Source organism: Ambystoma mexicanum, chromosome 14, assembly GCF_040938575.1.
Source record: "Ambystoma mexicanum isolate Mex_15411 chromosome 14, UKY_AmexF1_1, whole genome shotgun sequence".
Classification (NCBI taxonomy): Eukaryota; Metazoa; Chordata; class Amphibia; order Caudata; family Ambystomatidae; genus Ambystoma; species Ambystoma mexicanum.
Genome location: NC_090940.1, coordinates 27,788,155 through 27,807,436, shown reverse-complemented (window position 1 = coordinate 27,807,436; position 19,282 = coordinate 27,788,155). Strand labels below are relative to the sequence as shown.

General features: G+C 44.8%; 2 protein-coding genes across 3 annotated transcripts in view; one reads left to right on the top strand and one right to left on the bottom strand.

The window, feature by feature from the left end:
• The window catches only part of PPP2R3C (protein phosphatase 2 regulatory subunit B''gamma), a 150,675-nt gene extending 150,381 nt beyond the window's left edge, over positions 1-294 (bottom strand). The window contains exon 1 of one of the 2 annotated variants that reach the window (XM_069638446.1): positions 62-294. In XM_069638446.1, coding sequence (XP_069494547.1) covers positions 62-113 — 52 coding nt within the window. In that variant the 5' untranslated portion in view covers positions 114-294. The remainder of the gene's footprint in view (positions 1-61) is intronic. The other variant, XM_069638447.1, reaches the window with a different exon arrangement.
• A 256-nt stretch (positions 295-550) lies between these two features.
• Positions 551-19,282, top strand: part of PRORP (protein only RNase P catalytic subunit) — a 206,862-nt gene continuing 188,130 nt past the window's right edge. The window contains exons 1-2 of the mRNA XM_069638445.1: positions 551-2,228; positions 13,741-13,788. Of these exons, the coding sequence (XP_069494546.1) occupies positions 1,243-2,228; positions 13,741-13,788 (1,034 nt within the window). The 5' untranslated portion in view covers positions 551-1,242. The remainder of the gene's footprint in view (positions 2,229-13,740; positions 13,789-19,282) is intronic.

The following is a 19,282-nucleotide window of genomic DNA, read 5'->3' as shown; positions in this document are numbered from 1 at the left end:
GAGCAGCACAGGGACCCATGAGCAGCGAGTCCTCGCCGCCCAGCGCTGCAGGGGCACTCACCGGGCCGCCCCTCTCCCTCCAGCCGTTTCCGCAGGCTCTGCTTCCAGTCCATGGCTGCGGGGACCCGGGAGGGCCCCAGCCGGCTCCGGGGGCGGGGTGGGCACCGTTGCTAGGGCCTCAGCTCGCTGCAGTTACTGGGAGCGCGGCCATGGACATCGACAGAGGACTCATTATCTCCCCCTGTACCTCACACCAGAGGGGGCTCCCCCACTCCAAGATGGCCGCCACTCGCTGCGGGCCAGGCCGCATAGTCACGAGAGAAGGAGCTGACCGGGAGAGTGGCAGCCATCTTGGAACGGGATCCATCCGCCTCCTCTTTAGACAGAAACACACGTGAAAAGTTATATTCCAGGAGAACGGAGAGAACTAATTATGTTAGTAACTCTTTGCTCTGCTGTTATTAAGTCACAGTTCTTTATTCTGTAGTGGACTGCGCAAAGCTATCACTTCCCGAAACCATTCTTTAAGCAACTGCTGCGACGATGAGCCGCAAACCTACTTCCGGTAGCGACGGAAGGACGTCACTCTGCAGGCCCTAAACTTCAGATCATGGTTGGAAAGTGTCCTTCTAGTCCACAGTGTATGGTCCCGGCGACAAGTGTTGTGGCTCAAAGCGGTTCCTGCGTTTAGGCTTCCGCGGAGAGCTGCGGGCCTCAGGGCGCTAGGCAGTGTCATGGCCTGCATAGCATCGAGGATTCCAATGCTCTGCCTGCCCCGCTTGTGACTCCTTCACCAGACAGTGCCTAGAAGCATCCTAGCCCTTAAGAGGCACATATAGACTCTGGCCTGTCGGTGACTAACGAGATCAGCCCGCAGGGGCTGTTTGGTACAATAAACGCCCTGGACACAGATGCAGCATTTTAGCTTCCTGTTCGTGTGTCCTGAACGTTCAGAGGCACAGAGTAGGATAAGCATACAATTATCAGTTGAAGAGAAATAATTGTCTTGTGGGTGACCTCTTTAAATGCCTCACCACCTGTGCCCTTTCTATGAGTCATGACATCGCCAATACACTAAGTGTGACCTTTCCATGGTCTGTATCCCGAATAAGACAACTCTGACGCCTTATCAGAGACCTGCCTGTGTGTGGCTCATGACTGCCACCCTGCCATCATCCGTGACTTCAACCAGCCTATGACCCTTGTTAAAGCTCTGTCTAACTCTGCGACTTTTGCATTAAGATGGCATTGCCCCGGCAGCTCTGCCCTGGCGCCCAGGCCCTGCTCCAGGCCTTGATCAGAGGTTTCTCGCCCTGTCCTAGAGGGCATAGACCGATGCAGGCTACTTTTGGCCCCTTTTGTCGCATATATGCCTCTTTCACCACATCCTCCAAATTCCCAGCTGCCAAAGACGAAGAAACGTATACTTTGGCTGATGGAGCTGCCAACAAAATAAAATCTGTGAATGCAAACCCACAAGCTTTCTCGGTCTTCTCTGCCGGAGCATCCAAGAGGCGCTCGGAACAGCTGCATCATATAGCAGAGCAGGACCGTGGCCATGATGCACGCCACACCAGGCTCAAGGGATTGCTGGTGCCCACGCACCCTCTCCCAGCAGAGGAGTGGGAGAAGCTGCGCGACGAATCCTTCAAGCCTAGCTTCTTTGAAAATCGGATGATGGACCAGATGATCGCCTCCAACAGTGATATCAATGTGGCCAAGTCCCTTCTGGCTTTTGCTGCCAAGGAAAGTGGTGGAATCGAGTATAAGCTGCTCCTTAAGTATCTGACACTGTGTGTTTACCAGCAGCAGACCGCAGAGATCTCGGATGTATATGATATCATGAGGGCACGCTTCAAGTCTCTGGAAACTGGTGCCTACAGTCTCTTTATCAAAGCGTTCAGCCGGTTGGATCGCTGGCAAGAGAGCCTTTCCCTTCTGGAGTTGGTAAAGAAAACAATGACCCCATCCAGGAGAAACTATGGGGATTGCATCCAAGGAGCTCTGCTTCACCAAAATGCAGACGTTGCCTGGGCCTTGTACTCTGAAATGCTGAGGGACGGCCTTATGCCCCACCTTGACACGCTGCAGGCCTTCTTTGATGCTGGTCAGACGCTCAGCGATGAGCACTTCAATCTCAAGCTCTTGAACGTTCTTGAGTATCTTCAAGATCACCAGGTGTATCCAGGAGAATCGTTTGTGCATAGCATAAAATCCTGGTTTGAAAGGTAATGGTGCTTTTTTTTTTAGAATGGTGTTTATCCCTGTGAAGCTTGTATTGTGGGAAGTGTTCTTTGAGACAAATGATCCTTCAGCTGTGAACCAGAGTAAAGCAATACATGCCCTGGGAGTTTACCCACTTCACCTGCCGCTGCTTGGATTCTTGATGAGGGTCCGATGAGTAAGTTCAGTGTTGGAAAATTTAGCCAGAGGAATGGTTGGTGATTGTAAATTCTCATGTGGCTTCTGGAGCAAGGTCAGTTTGGTCCCTAGCCGTGTGGCACTGGTGGGGTGATGGGGAGGCTTCAGTGTTGCTTGATCTCAACATTCTGGAGACAGTTGACCTAGTGTTTCCAAAAAGTAGACCCATTTATTTGGTAATTGCATAACTGATCCCCACCTTTATGTTGCTCCCTTAGTTAAATTGTAGCTGGTATCGTAAGCATGCGTCTCTTTGCAAGCCCTTTCCCAATTGACAGCATTTTTTATGGGCCTAGCATTGAGAGACTTCTGACTAAGTCAGCAAGACCGTTTCCGTATGTTAACAATTCAGGTAGGTCGAAATGAAATCATTCGTCATTGGTGGTACAGTCCAGTACTTTGATTAGGATTTTTGCAGCCTAGGCTGACATGACTATGTTGTATTTAATTTCAAGATGCATTATTCATTTCGTTTGGGTACGAAACAAGGCATGTATATATATATATGTTCAGTGAAATAATGTGTTAAAGGGACATTATGGTTGCAGCACAAAAGAAAAACCATATTAATTCTCCAGTGGCAGTCCCTAAAGCAACCCTACCTGAGCCACTTCCAGGATAAAACCACTGTTGCATGGCCACTGCCATCCACTGTGCATCTCTCCTTGTGCTGATTGACATGGAATGTTGGGGCTTCAAGATGATGTTTACAGCTCCTATGGAATGTTTTTTGGTGTTGGCCGATATATCTAATTTAAAATGACTGTGACCAATTTGGGATAGTAATATTTTCTTTTGCTGTGGGTTTGAGCATGTCATTTATGTTGACCAATTTGATATGATATAGGTCATTTATGACGTGCTTAAATAACCAGAGGTTTAATAACCAGAGGTTTCTAAGTGCGTAGCCGGGGATCGAACCTGTGTTGCTCCATGTCGCCTTGCTTCCAAGGCGAGAACGTTGGCCCTGAGCTATCCTCCTGCTAGCAGAGTTTCTCTTGCTATCAGGTCTGCATCCTTAATGATGAGACCACTGGAGGTGCTGTACAGGGGTTTCTCCAGACCCTCTGCAGTAAGCCATTCCTTTGTGTCTCCTGGTGGATAGCTAGGGCAGTAGGGGAGCAGGTCAGAGCCCCATCATGGGGTTTCCCTTCACCCAATCCCTATATGGTCCAGAACCCCGTTGCCAAAGACAGACCCAAGACAGGACTGGCCAAGACCCTGTCCCCCCATCTGTTGTGTTCTTAGTTGGTCTTATTCTTTCTTTACACTTTTCTCGTGGTGATTAATGGAACCTGCCGTGTGTGGCATACTCCATCTTTTCTCCTATTGTTTACCTTTTAGGTACAGGTGTCTTTGTGACCCTGATGAAGGTGGCCGTATTTATGGGCATGCACCGAAACTAGTTGGCCCTTTAGTATTTTGTTGAATTATCTAGCCCTTAGTTCATATATGCAGACACTGAATTAATGAAGGATACCAAACACACTGGACTGTCTTGTGAATGTATGTGAGCTGATGGGTTTTTTGATTTCACGAGGGTGTTGTGACAGGAAATGCATTTTGTATGATTTAAAAGTGTAATGAATTCACTATCAATCACATGGCAAACACTTTTATATTTTTATATTTCTAATAAGCGTTACTGAGGATTCTTGCACAACAGAGGGCATCGACTTTCCTGGCCCACTATATCAGTCGTTATTGTGACTTAGATTGCACAGAAGAATTAATTCTATAGATTGTATTTATCTGCCCCCCGTACCCCTCCCCCCCCCCCCCCCCCGGTTTGGAATTGATTACTGTCCGTGATACCCGAGTTGACATTGTGGTCTTCTTATCCTTTAGGGGGCGCCTTCTCTGCACACTCGCAGTATCTGACCCAAGCTCCCTCTTATACTTTACAAGGAATAAATGGCCCTGCTCCACAGATATGGAAGGGAAGGAGCGCTGAATCATTTTCAGAGGGGAAGGAAACGCACCCTGGTTCTTCCCTCCCACAGTAATACTGCCTCGCCCGACTCAGAACACCACTGTGGGAAACCCTGACCCTCGCCATTCAGCAGCACTGCTTGTGTATACAGAACACTGATTGGGCCCTTTAAACCACCCTGGAAATACCACCTAAAAATCCCCAGGGGATAGGGAAGCGAGCAGGCAGGGGTGGACTGGCCTAGCGCGAACTCTGGAGATGGTTATCTATTCTATTTCTCAATTTTTCTTGTGGGAGAAGCCTCACAAACCCATCTGAAAGGGTTGCGATTTCTCACAAGGTATTGATAATGTTATTTTATTTCTATCCCGCTCTCGCGCTAGTACTCAAGTGTTTCAGAGCACGACAAGGCAAGGGAGGGGAACAGGGGAGAACAAAACAACAATCTTACTAGGCCCAGTAACATTGAGAACGTGCAAGTGCATGGGAGAGGGGGGAGGGGAAAAGTGCATGGAAGAGGGGAGAAGTGGAAAGTGCGGAGAAAAGGAGAAACGGATAATTAATAATAAATAAATAATAAAGGCAACAGACAGTGGTAGTGCAGCCAGCAAGTGGCAAGTGCTGGAAAGGCAGCAGACAGGGTAGGTCTGATAAGTACAGGAAGAAAAAGGGGGGACTGTATGGGTACAGATACAGACTCCAGTGCAAGGGGTGACCCGGAGGCGGTGCGGGAGGGTTGCAGGGTGAGTAGGTACCTGGGTCCAGAGGACAGGGGGTGGCCAGGTGCACAGTGCCAAGAGAGAACAGACCAGCAGGGTAGAGGGGGAGTGAACGCAGAAGCAAAGAGGAAGGTCTTGAGGTGCTTCCGGAACCAGAGTGGCAGGGAGGCTGTTCTTGAGGGAGGCCCCAGCCAAAGACGGAGATCTACCCCCAGCTTGTTTCTTTGAAAACGACTGAACCTGAGGGAGTTAGAGGTAGAGGAGTGAAGAGCTCGAGAGGGGAGGTATTTGCGGAGGGATAGCTGAAGGTATTTTGGACCAAAGGCCCCAGAAATCCTTATGGACAATGCAGAGGTTTTTGAATTCATTCCTTGCATACACTGGGAGCCAATGGAGAGATTTCAGAGCTGGAGAGATACGATCCCAGGGCTTGCGGTGAAGGACAAGTCTCGCAGTCCTGTTCTGGATTAGTAGTAAAGGGCAGAGAGTAGAGGCAGGTAGATTTAGAAAGATGCTGTTACATTAGTCCAACCTAGAGAGAACCAGAGCTTGGGAAACCGTGAGCTTCTGGGGGAAGGAGAGGAAAGGCTGAGTACCTCTGAGGAGGTGCAGTAGGAAGCTTGACTCTTTAGAGACAAAGATCATTGGCAGCACTGAAAATGAGTTGAGGTACAATATGGGGTCACTTTGAAAACCATTTCCAGTGCCATTTTTGGTTCCCAGTCCAAGCAGACCTCAGGTATTTGAAATTCACTAGGCTTAGAGTCCTTTACCTTGAGTGCTTTGAAACACTTGCCTCTGTCTAGGCGCTTTATAAATAAACAATACCATACCATACCATTATCTGCAATAATCGAGCACACCAACAAAGCAGGGAAACAGGCTGATTACCAAATAAGCACAAAACCAGATGGCCTGACTTCAAAATGGCCACCAACCTACCCTCTCCCCTGAGTTCTGTACTACAAAGCCTCACTCCTAATCAAGCCCTGACAGAAAATCACTTGGCTAACCCTGCCAAACACCTGGCACAGGCAGCATAAACGAGGCTCTGTTTCCTGAGTCTGGAATCAGTAGGTCAGGCATGCACGATAGAGCTGTGAAGCCAAGGGAGTGATTAGGAGAGATGAGAAGCGCTACGGGGGCCAAGGGCCTGGAGACAGGGCAACACAATCCTCATATGGTGAGAATGACACTTTTACCTTGCAAAGTGGGGGTACTGAAAGGGACACCAACTCGGGCGAGAACCAGGCCATGGGAGAGAGCCTGATCAAGTGGGAGAACAAGAACTCTCGAGAGAGCCACAACGTATGGAAAAAACAGACCTTGAGAGAGAGCCTGTTCAAGTGGGAGAACAAGAACCCTCGAGGGAGCCACACCCTAGGGAAAAAACAGACCGTGGTTGAGGACCTGGGGGGGCAACTCTGAGCCCCAGAGAGAAACCTGGCAGCCCGCTGAAGCCTAGATTCCAGGAACTGGCAGAGACCACTTCAGCCCCTGAAGCCTTGAAGGTTGACCCACGTGCCACTGTCAAGAAGTGTGACGGGTGCCATCACCCTGAGCCTGATTGTGTATACCAGTGCAATGTGTCCTTTTAGATAGACCCTCACACATATCTAGTTCTCATCCGACACCATGAATAAAGCTGTCCATTTTTGAGTTCTAGCAGACACCGCTAGATCTTTCAGATGTTCAGCCAACCCTGCACCTCATGAGAAATTGGGGTCCCAAAAGGACGGGCTGAGGTCATTCAGCTGACCGGACCAGGGAAACCCAGGGGGACTTATAAATCCACATTTCTCCAAACAGCAATCGGCTGAGTTTGTCAGATAAAGGCGCTGAACCATATTTCGTTGTCTCAAGTGTTCAATGGGTCCCACATTGCCAAGTTTACCAGCTTGGAATGGTTACACTCAGCAGAATGTTTTCTATGGGAGTTCGACTCACTATCCCGGCATGCAGCAGCTTTGCCCAAGTTCACTCTCGAAATTGGATTTGCCGTCCCAACACGCAGCCTTGTCACCCAACACACGTTTTCTCGGTTTGCTTAAGGAGTTAGGACGCCCCTTTCTGGTATGTATGCAGGGCTGTAAGAGAGTACCTTTCCTTGCCAAGGTTCTTTGGGCCCCTTACTCCGGCCTTGGATCTCCGGCTTTACTCTTTGGACTCGACTTAAATTCTTCCTCTCACCCTGGATTCGGATGTATGCCCATAAAACTCTCCTGCCCTTCCCCCAATTCTCTGGTCGGTTTATTCTTACATGATCCGCCCTCTCTCGTGGTTGGGAGTGGGGCTTCTGTGGAGTTCTCTCTATCCCTCTCTCTGCACTCGCCAGCTGTCTGCTCGTGGGTTCTCCCCCTGTTCACAAGGGTTGCTGTCCTCCACCCATACTGCGAGCAGATACCTGGGGTGATGGCCTCGTTGTTCGAATCTTTCGTGGATCAGAGGGTATGACACCTTAATCACGTTCTCCCTCTGGGCACCAATACTGCCCCTGGCTCCTCCACCGTGCTGTGCACATTCTCCACAGAAGGTTGGAGGCCATGCCCTTTGCAGCAGTCGCAGGCCTAATACCCACCAGAGCCAGGGATGAGACTTCAGAGAGCATCTCCCTCAGCCCAATTCAGACGAGGATTTCATCCCAGTTGTTAACGGAGGTATTGCATAACCGACTATCAAATGTCTTTTCTCTCTGCATGTGTCCTGCTCGCATAAGCGACTCTCCAATGTCTTTTCTCTCTGCATGAGTCCTGCTCGCAAAAGCAACTCTCCGATGTCTTTTTCTCGTTGCATGAGTCCTGCTCGCATAAGCGACTCTCCGATGTCTTTTCTCGTTGCATGTGTCCTGCTCGCATAAGCGACTCTCCGATGTCTTTTCTCGTTGCATGTGTCCTGCTCACATAAGCGACTCTCAAATGTCTTTTCTCTCTGCATGTGTCCTGCTTGCATAAGCGACTTTCAAATGTCTTTTCTCGTTGCATGTATCCTGCTCGCATAAGCGACTCTCAAATGTCTTTTCTCTCTGCATGTGTCCTACTCGCATAAGCGATTCTCCGATGTCTTTTCTCTCTGCATGAGTCCTGCTCGCATAAGCGACTCTCCGATGTCTTTTCTCTCTGCATGAGTCCTGCTCGCATAAGCGACTCTCCGATGTCTTTTCTCGTTGCATGTGTCCTGCTCGCATAAGCGACTCTCAAATGTCTTTTCTCTCTGCATGTGTCCTGCTTGCATAAGCGACTTTCAAATGTCTTTTCTCGTTGCATGTATCCTGCTCGCATAAGCGACTCTCAAATGTCTTTTCTCTCTGCATGTGTCCTGCTCGCATAAGCGACTCTCAAAAGTCTTTCTTTTCTCTCTGCATGTGTCCTGCTCACAAAAGCGACTCTCAAATGTCTTTTCTCGTTGCATGTGTCCTGCTCACAAAAGCGACTCTCAAATGTCTTTTCTCTCTGCATGTGTCTTGCTCACAAAAGCGACTCTCAAATGTCTTTTCTCGTTGCATGTGTCCTGCTCCCATAAGCGACTCTCAAATGTCTTTTCTCTCTGCATGTGTCCTGCTCGCATAACCGATCCTCAAATGTCTTTTCTCTCTGCATGTGTCCTGCTCGCACAAGCAACTCTCATATGTCTTTTCTCGTTGCATGTGTTCTGCTCGCATAAGCGACTCTCAAATGTCTTTTCTTTCTGCATGTGTCCTGCTCGCATAACCAACCCTCAAATGTCTTTTCTGTCTGCATGTGTCCTGCTCGCATAAGCAACCCCAAATGTCTTTTCTTTCTGCATGTGTCCTGCTCGCATAACTGACTATCAAATGTCTTTTCTCTCTGCATGGGTCCTGCTCGCATAACCGACTCTCCAATCTCTTTTCTCTCTGCATGGGTCCTGCTCGCATAAGCGACTCTCAAATGTCTTTTTTCTTTGCATGTGTCCTGCTCGCATAAGCGACTCTCAAATGTCTTTTCTTTTTGCATGAGTCCTGCTCGCATAAGCGACTCTCGAATGTCTTTTCTCTTTGCATGAGTCCTACTCGCATAAGCGACTCTCGAATGTCTTTTCTCTTTGCATGAGTCCTGCTCGCATAAGCGACTCTCAAATGTCTTTTCTCTTTGCATGTGTCCTGCTCGCATAAGCGACTCTCAAATGTCTTTTCTCTTTGCATGTGTCCTGCTCGCATAAGCGACAATCAAATGTCTTTTCTCTCTGCATGAGGCCTGCTCGCATAAGCGACTCTCAAATGTCTTTTCTCTTTGCATGTGTCCTGCTTGCCTAACAGACTACCAGATGTCTTTTCTCTCTGCATGTGTCCTGCTCGCATAAGCGACAATCAAATGTCTTTTCTCTCTGCATGAGGCCTGCTCGCATAAGCGACTCTCAAATGTCTTTTCTCTTTGCATGTGTCCTGCTCGCATAAGCGACTCTCAAATGTCTTTTCTCTCTGCATGTGTCCTGCTCGCATTAGCGACTCTCAAATGTCTTTTCTATTTGCATGTGTCCTGCTCACATAATCGACTCTCAAATGTCTTTTCTCTTTGCACGTGTTCTGCTCGCATAAGCGACTCTCAAATGTCTTTTCTCTTTGCAAATGTATTTTCTCTTTGCATGAGTCCTGCTCGCATAAGCGACTCTCAAATGTCTTTTCTCTTTGCATGTGTCCTGCTCGCATAAGCGACTCTCAAATATCTTTTCTCTTTGCATGTGTCCTATTCGCATAAGTGACTATCAAAAGTCTTTTCTCTTTGCATTTCCTTGTCAGGATTAGTCAGGCGAGTACAAAGGCAGCGAATATGGCAAGGGAAATGTGCACTAAATCACACAGTGAATAGCTTCGAATTAAACTACGTGCACACAGGAACAACGACTCATGTATGCTAGAACCCAGGAGTGCAAATAGAGTGTGACAACAAAACCAATATATGAAAAGGGATGTGGGGTAAGCACCTGACCGCGAGGAAAGTCGGCAAGCGCCTTACCCCCAATTGCTGTTATAGGTACTGACAGCGCTAAACCCACGTGGAGGGCAAGCAATGACAGGATCTGTGAACTAACACTCTTGATGGTATTAAATAAGGGAACTAAAGAACAGTACTCACGAGGACGAGATAAACCTCTTGAATGTCAGCTAGCCCACGAATCCTGTTGATGAAACTGGGACCCAGAAAGGCTATAACAGCAATGGGAGGAAAACTAAATACCTAAATTGGAATAGTGATTACAAATTAGTGAGGAAAACATAAGCATTCACACAGGAGCTAGCTACAACAGCACACCACACCTAATAATCAAATGGGAAATAAATGCAGAAGTGCAATGGAAAACATGGAATGGATCCCAATAGAATGTAAGGATCAGGAGCAGGGAAAAACGAAATAACCAATGCAAACTTCTCCCTACCCCTCCAAGGAAAAGACAGGAAGCTAATCTAAGAGGAAGGCTAAGGCATACGGGTTTACAGCAGCAAAGGACAGTGTCAAAGAAATATAGAACACAGACAAACTGGGCTGCATCTAAAAGGGGAAAGCACTGAGAAATGCTGCCTGCAAACAGAGGAAGACAAAAAGGGAATCAAGGGAGCAGAAATCAATTGGCGCATGAATCCGAGATTCAGGGCGGAGGAACAAGAAAACAGGAACTAGGTACAAAGGCAAGGAACAAGGGACTAGTCACAACAGGAACACTGCAAACGATGACCAGCGCTGGACTGAAGTAAGACTGAGGCTTTTAAAGCTGCTTAACGAGCACACGCCTCAGGTGTGCTGATTGCTGCACCTGCAGCCACAGGTGTTGCCTATCCTCCACCCAACCTTGTCCTGCAAGGGTGGAGGTGAAGCAGTGGGCCAGGCATTCTGGGAAGCATAGTCATTTGGTTAAAGAAGCATGCTGGCTGCCAAAAACCTGGAATGGATCCGGAAGGGAAGTAGCTTGGAAAATAGGGATTTAGCGCTCCCCATTCATCACAGCACTGTAGCATAAGGTTCGGAGGAAAAGTCCAGTAGGGAATAAACCCCAAATCATGCCCCCAAGTGGTGGGAACGGGAGCGAAGGGAGCGAGTCGTGACAGTCCTGCTCGCATAACCGACTATCAAATGTCTTTTCTCTCTGCATGTGTCCTGCTTGCATAAGCAACTCTCAAATGTCTTTTCTCGCTCCATGTGTCCTGCTCGCATATACGACTCTCAAATGTCTTTTCTCTTTGCATGTGTCCTGCTCGCATAAGCGACTCTCAAATGTCTTTTCTCTTTGCAAATGTATTTTCTCTTTGCATGAGTCCTGCTCGCATAAGCGACTCTCAAATGTCTTTTCTCTTTGCATGTGTCCTGCTCGCATAAGCGACTCTCAAATGTCTTTTCTCTTTGCATGTGTCCTATTCGCATAAGTGACTATCAAATGTCTTTTCTCTTTGCATGTCCTGCTCGCATAACCGACTATCAAATGTCTTTTCTCTCTGCATGTGTCCTGCTTGCATAAGCAACTCTCAAATGTCTTTTCTCTCTGCATGTGTCCTGCTTGCATAAGCAACTCTCAAATGTCTTTTCTCGCTCCATGTGCCCTGCTCGCATAAGCGACTCTCAAATGTCTTTTCTCTTTGCATGTGTCCTGCTCGCATAAGCGACTCTCAAATGTCTTTTCTCGCTCCATGTGTCCTGCTCGCATATACGACTCTCAAATGTCTTTTCTCTTTGCATGTGTCCTGCTCGCATAAGCGACTCTCAAATGTCTCTTCTCTCTGCATGTGTCCTGCTCGCATAAGCGACTCTCAAATGTCTTTTTTCTTTGCATGTGTCCTGCTCGCATAAGCGACTCTCAAATGTCTTTTCTCTCTGCATGTGTCCTGCTCGCATAAGCGACTCTCAAATGTCTTTTCTCTTTGCATGAGTCCTGCTCGTATAAGCAACTCTCAAATGTCTTTTCTCGCTCCATGTGTCCTGCTCGCATATACGACTCTCAAATGTCTTTTCTCTTTGCATGTGTCCTGCTCGCATAAGCGACTCTCAAATGTCTCTTCTCTCTGCATGTGTCCTGCTCGCATAAGCGACTCTCAAATGTCTTTTCTCTCTGCATGTGTCCTGCTCGCATAAGCGACTCTCAAATGTATTTTCTCTTTGCATGTGTCCTGCTCGCATAAGCGACTCTCAAATGTTTTTTATCTTTGCATGTGTTCTGCTCGCATAAGCGACTCTCAAATGTCTTTTCTCTTTGCATGTGTCCTGCTCGCATAAGCGACTCTCAAATGTATTTTCTCCTTGCATGAGTCCTGATCGCATAAGCGACTCTCCAATCTCTTTTCTCTCTGCATGAGTCGTGCTCGCATGAGCGACTATCAAATGTCTTTTCTCTCTGCATGTGTCCTGCTCGCATAAGCGACTCTCAAATGTCTTTTCTCTTTGCATGTGTCCTGCTCGCATAAGCGACTCTCAAATGTCTTTTCTCTTTGCATGTGTCTTGCTCGCATAACCGACTATCAAATGTCTTTTCTCTCTGCATGTGTCCTGCTCGCATAAGCGACTCTCAAATGTCTTTTCTCTCTGCATGTGTCCTGCTTGCATAAGCGACTCTCAAATGTCTTTTCTCGCTCCATATGCCCTGCTCGCATAAGCGACTCTCAAATGTCTTTTCTCTTTGCATGTGTCCTGCTCGCATAAGCGACTCTCAAATGTCTTTTCTCTCTGCATGTGTCCTGCTCGCATAAGCGACTCTCAAATGCCTTTTCTCTTTGCATGTGTCCTGCTTGCATAAGCACGCCTTTCACTCAAACAGAGTTCTATATTGATAATCCTCCCGAATCATAATACTAAGGAAGTGCACTTTTCTGGACTTTATCAACGTGAATTTTGGTTGTAATTAACTATTTAGCACATAATGGTGGACATTATTTTCTGTCTTGAATAGCGAATAGGGTAGAAAATCCATACAATTTGCTATTTTGCCATAAAGGGAACCGATTCCCCTGTTCACATTTGTAAATAGCAGAGCACTTTTTTAGCGAATACAGTAATTTTGTATCCGGTGGAACTAAAAGTTCCTTTTGAAGAATGTTCTTTTTTCACGCAACTTGAATCATTTTAGCCTTTTTGTCATTTTAGCTAATTTCATTGGGTTAAACGCACTTTTCAGTGCATAATATTTTAATTCCCACACGTGCCCACTGTCTGCTTTGAGTGACGCTTTGGCTCCCCTCGCCCTTTCACTGATTCTTTAGTAGAACCCTGTTCCTTGATCTATCTCCCTATCTAGCAATGAAGTTCACCGACTGCCTGTCTTTTTGTTTTTGATGGTCGTGTCGATATTCACACAGTACAACAATATGCTCTGCAGTGCAAGTAGTTCCAACAGTTTATATACATGTAGGGATTAAGAGATCATGGCACCAGCTGCCCATCTAGCATCCACCTTCAAAGGCCTGATCACACGCCTGCAGTCCATGGCTCTGCGCCGTCTCCACTTACTGCAATCCCCACTTTCTGGCCTGCTGGGGCAGTGAATACGCTTCAAGGCATAGGCAATTTTCGGCTTTATACAGCGGTGCATTTTCTGTAAACCAGAGGCGTTTCCTTCTAAATAAATAGCTTTTTTGTTGCTTGTGCTGTTGTATCAAGTAAGACATTTTGATAAAAAACATGAATTTCAATATATCCAACGTTTGGAAAAAATAACGTGATTTCCCTTTAGTATTCCAGGAGAAAAGTGGGAAGGCCGGCTGACTGGTGTTCAGAACAGGTATGCATGCAGTCCTTTGTTTTTTTATCATTACTTTGATGTCATTTGGGGCCTTTTCCAAATTATATATAGGGGTACCTCCGTCCCATGAATGTCAATCCTCGAGCAGATGTCATGGACATTATGTGGTGTGATGATGAAATGTACTGTTTTGCGGGGAGGCCCTTCTTAACCCCAAGCTCTTCTCTCTCCTCTTTTTATTCCCAAGCTCTTCTCTCTTCTTATTCCCAAGCTCTTCTCTCTTCTTATTCCCAAGCTCTTCACTCTCCTGTTCTTATTCCCATGGTCTTCTCTCTCCTCTCTTCTTATTCCCACGCTCTTCAATCTCCTGTTCTTATTCCCATGGTCTTCTCTCTCCTCTCTTCTTATTCCTACGCTCTTTCTATTCTTATTCCCACACTCTTTGGTCTTGTCAAGTCTGCGTTGAGGAATCCTGTAGGAGTGACGATGGCCCACCAGACCCCCTAAGCCTGCCAGCCCAACAATCCTGATTCAATAAAACTATTGGACAGGCAAACCCAAAGGGAGAGGGGAATGGAGAAAATAATAAACACAGAATCTTCTACTGTTTCTGTCTTATGCCTGCCTTTTCAAATATGAGCGGGTTCATAGAGATCCTAAAAGGAAATTACAATATATATGTTAATTCTGCTTGTCTCTCTCTATTGGAAATACTACCACTGCCCACAACTCTCTCCTCCCTTACTTGCAGCGTAAACTCTATTGCCTATAGGCTCTTGATAAATCTTTGGACTGGCTGTGCAACTCCCATGAGTGTCTTTCCTTTGTCACACTTGCTCAGCCAACACAGTAACCTTTCGGACTACCTCTTGTGTCTTCTTCTGCGCTCTCTCTCACTTGTCTTGACCTCTGAATAGATAGTTTTATGTTATCTTTATTTCTTCACAGAGCATTCTATGCCTTCACTTTGTTTATTCCGCATGACTGTCTCTGGAAACATCACACGACTACACGCAATGTCTTTCCCTAATGTCCACTTACTGTGGATTTCCGACCAGGGATTTTCACACGCTTCAACCTGAAGTCCAAAACCCTTCGGGAAACGTTCAAAGGAATAGCTCTGTTTGAACAAGTTGCACTCTTCTCTTGAATTACCGCGGCCGCACTGAAAAGCAACGGTCCTTCCGAAGATGGCCACGACGCACGCGCCATGTCGCAGGGTGCTTTTTTCTAGCTTGCACTAGGACTGAAACCTTTGTCACGCGCTGAAACCCTGAGCGAGAAAAACAATTTCTGATGCCCGAAACGAACGTTAGTAACACAATGTTAATTTGTACTTGTTACGTGACGACTTTTGCCCGTTCGCCCAGTTAGTTATATTACATATATTACACACGCAAGTATTGTCACAGAGATAACACGCTCACTGCTCCCTCCATTGAACACAGCACTTCCCAACATATGGCTTTTGTAACTTCTCTCGGATTTACTCTCAACAGTCTTTAACTTTTTTATTTTTTATTTTTATTTTTTAAATCTCTTTATTAGTATGTCATTAAATTAAATCACAGAAGAATCAAATACAGAGAGGAATAGTGAACCAGAGAACACAAATCAAAATTATTCGATTAAAGAACATATCAATAAACAAACAGCATAATCAAATGATCCCTCCGACATACTAAGAAAATATTCATTTTTGTAAACAATAAAAGAGCAAAATGCAATAGTCAATAAAAACATGTAACATAGAACATACACACAAACACCAACAACACACAGACACCAAACCAAACCCCCCAAAAAGTATAATAGTGAGAAGAAAAAAATATATATCTTCCCCTCTTTTCTTCCTCCCCATCTCTTTTCCTTTCCTCTTCCTTTTCCAACTACACCATTTCTACCCGCTCCTCATAGTAATCCGCAGCCTATATAGTCAATCATACAAGGCATTGAATGGACCCCAAAACAGATTGTACACCTCCTCCTTGTCTTTCACTCTAAATGAGAACTTTTCAAAATTTCGATAAGGTGCGCAAATCAACTAACCAATCTTCAACTGTAGGCTTCTTCCTAGTTTTCCAAACTCGAAGGATCAGTCTTATGGCCACCAATAAAGCCTTATTTATCCAACCACTATATTTCAAAGAACGCCTACACCTACCTCAAAGTAGAAATAAGATAATGTTCCCACCCGATCTCTGTAAAGCTACATCCAAAATTAAATCAATTCTATCAATCACATCAGTCCAGAAAGTCCGAACTCTAGAGCAATCCCATAGAAGATGCATAAAGGTACCAACATCATTTCCACATCCCCAACATAGATTATCAGTCCGTAACCCCATTTTATACATTTTAACTGGTGTCCAGTACACCTTACCCACCACCTTCTTTCTAATCAGATGCAAGTTCAAATCCGTACCCACATTGGCACTCACCCTAAGAATATCCTTCCATTCCCTGTCCGTAAAATTCATATTTAGATCATCCGACCACACCATTCTCAATTTATCCGACGCCGCAACATGTTTATCTTCCAATTGCATAAAGGTCATATATGTACGCACAGAATATTCCTGTCCTGTAAGCAATTGACATAGTGCGTGTTTGATTCCCAATGAATTGCCAAGCATTCTTTTCCTGAGACGAACCAGGGAGCTCAGGTCTTCATATTTTTGTCTTTCTCTTTCATGCAACCCATATTTCCTCTGTATGTCCCCAAATGCCAAAAGATCATCACCATCCAATATATCACCTATTGTCAAAATCCCCTTCCGAACCCAATTTTGCCAAATCAAACATCTATTGTTTAATTGCAAAACTTCATTGTGCCAAAGAGAAGCATCTTCACTAAAACCATACGACTGGCTATTCTCTCCAAACCACCCCTGCAAGGTTTGCCTGGTTGCCAATATAGACTTCAACTTTAATTTATTAATCGACATATTGCCCATGGTATAAAGGCTATTTAAACGATACGGATTGCAAACCCCTCTCTCCATGCGTAGCCATATAGCACCTGCAAAGTCATCATTCGTATAATAATAAGTACCCTTCTTGAGTAGGAACGCCTTACAGTACTTATATAAGTCAGGATATCCAAAGCCTCCTTCATCCATACTTTGCATCAGCATCAATCTAGGGATCTGCAACTTCTTACCCAACCCCCACAAGAAACATTGAAAAATCTTTACAATTTGCATAATCTGTTTTTTGGTAATCAATAATAGAATTGACTGGATTATATATAACACTTTTGGTAATAAAATCATCTTTATCGCATTTATCTTTGCTCATAATGATAAATGAAGTCTTTCCCATCGTCTTTTTGGATATATAATTTTATCCACTAGTTTATCAATATTATATTGCATAATTTTCCTCAAATCACCAATGATTTACACACCAAGATATTTAACATACTCAGGGGACCATTTGCATTTCCATACCTTCAAAATATCCTTACTACACTCATTAGACAACGGGAATATCTCACTCTTATCCCAGTTTATTTTATGGCCCGAAATCTCACCCACTTCTTCAAACATCCGTTTCAGAACCAATGCACATTGTTCAGGATTAGACAACAGGACTAGCATATCATCTGCATAAGACAATACCTTAACTTCCACACCTCCAACACACAAACCTTTCATTTCTCCACATTGCCTAATATAAGCCACCAAAGGCTCAAGTGCTAAATCAAACAAAAAAGGTGATAAAGGGCACCCTTGCCTCGTGCCCTTGGACAAAGAGAAATTAACTCGATGACACGCTTTCTCCGCATCAAAAAACCCAATTATCCCTTTCAATTTTTTATTATGATGTATTCCAATGACATCTAAAACAGTCCTGATATTATCATATCCATATCTGCCCGGGATAAAACCCACTTGAGACTCATCCACTAGATCACCCATATTAACCATAAGCCTATTTGCCCAAATGTTTGTAAATATCTTGAAATCCACATTCAACAGTGAAATTGGTCTATAATTACTGCACTTCCTGTGATCTCGATCAGGTTTAGGAATGACAGTAATCATCGCATCTGTCATTGAATCGCATACCCTTCCTGACTTCAAAAATTCATAAAAAAGGACACATAAAATAGACGAAATTTGCTCAACCCATTTTTTATAAAATTCCGAAATAATCCCATCCGGCCCTGGTGATTTTCCGTCTTTCAATTGCAATATTGCAGCAGTAACCTCAGCCACATCAATCGCAGACTCCAGAATCAATTTTTTGTCATCTCTAAGTCGTAAAAGGTGAACTTTATCAAAAAAAGACTGCTAGTCCGTTTCAGTAGGATGTAAGTTTTCCTTATACAACTCTTCATAAAACAATCTAAACTCTTCACATATATCTTCACTCCTATGAAATACCTCACGCCTATCATTTTCAATAGGTGGAGTACACTTGTCAACCATCAGACCATTAAGTTTATTTGCCAGAAGACTACAATTTTTGTCCAAAAATTCCCAAAAGCGCTGCTTCGTATAAAATAAACTCTTCCTTGCTTGTGAATGCAAAAGCATCTTTAACTCCTCTTCCAATTTATTCAATTTATGTTTAATGCAAAACTTCCCTACTTGTGCACAATCCCTTTGGAAACCCACAATCTCCTTCTCTAACTTTTCAATCCTTTATTTTTCTTTTTAGCATGGGTAGTTCTACAAATCAATTCACCTCGTAAAACCGCTTTAAAGCAATCCCACACAATCTTAATGTCAGCAGATCCATTATTTTCCTCAAAGTATTTTTGAATAAATTCATCCAATCCCACATTAGAGGGTCATTAAGTAAATTAGCTTGCATTCTCCATCTCGTATTCTTTTTATGAAAACCATGCAAATTGATTTTCAGATCTATAAGTGCATGATCAGAAATACACCTCTCCCCAATAATTGAACTAAACGCCTGACCAACTATTCTATCACTAATAAAAAAAAAATCAATCCGAGAGTATGAATTATGGACCGGCGAATAAAACGAACATTCCCTATCTCTTAGATGATGAACCCTCCAAATATCAACCAGATTATACTTTAAAGCAAACTGTTTCAATTCTGCACTTAATTTCCCATTATTATACCTACAATCAGACTTTCTGTCCACATCACTATCTATCACTAAGTTAAAATCTCCACCTAAAATAATCGCCTCTCCTCCATTTCCCCCAAAAGATCATCCAACTTCCTGAAAAAACCCATATCCGGAGCACATGGAGCATATACTGTCCCCACAGTAAGTTTCTTCCCATTATGTAAAATATCAATTAGAAGAATACGACCTTCTTGATCTTTTACTGTTTTCTCAATCTTGACAGACAATCCCCTCCTAAATAAAATACTAACCCCCCTAGAGTTAGTATCATAATAGTTCGATACCGCCTGTGGGTAATTTCGAGTAGTCAAATAATCCCCAATCTTCTCATTGAAATGAGTCTCCTGAAGAAACACAATATCACCTTTACTCCTCCATATCCGTGCCAAAATCTTCCTTCTTTTAAACACACATCCAATAC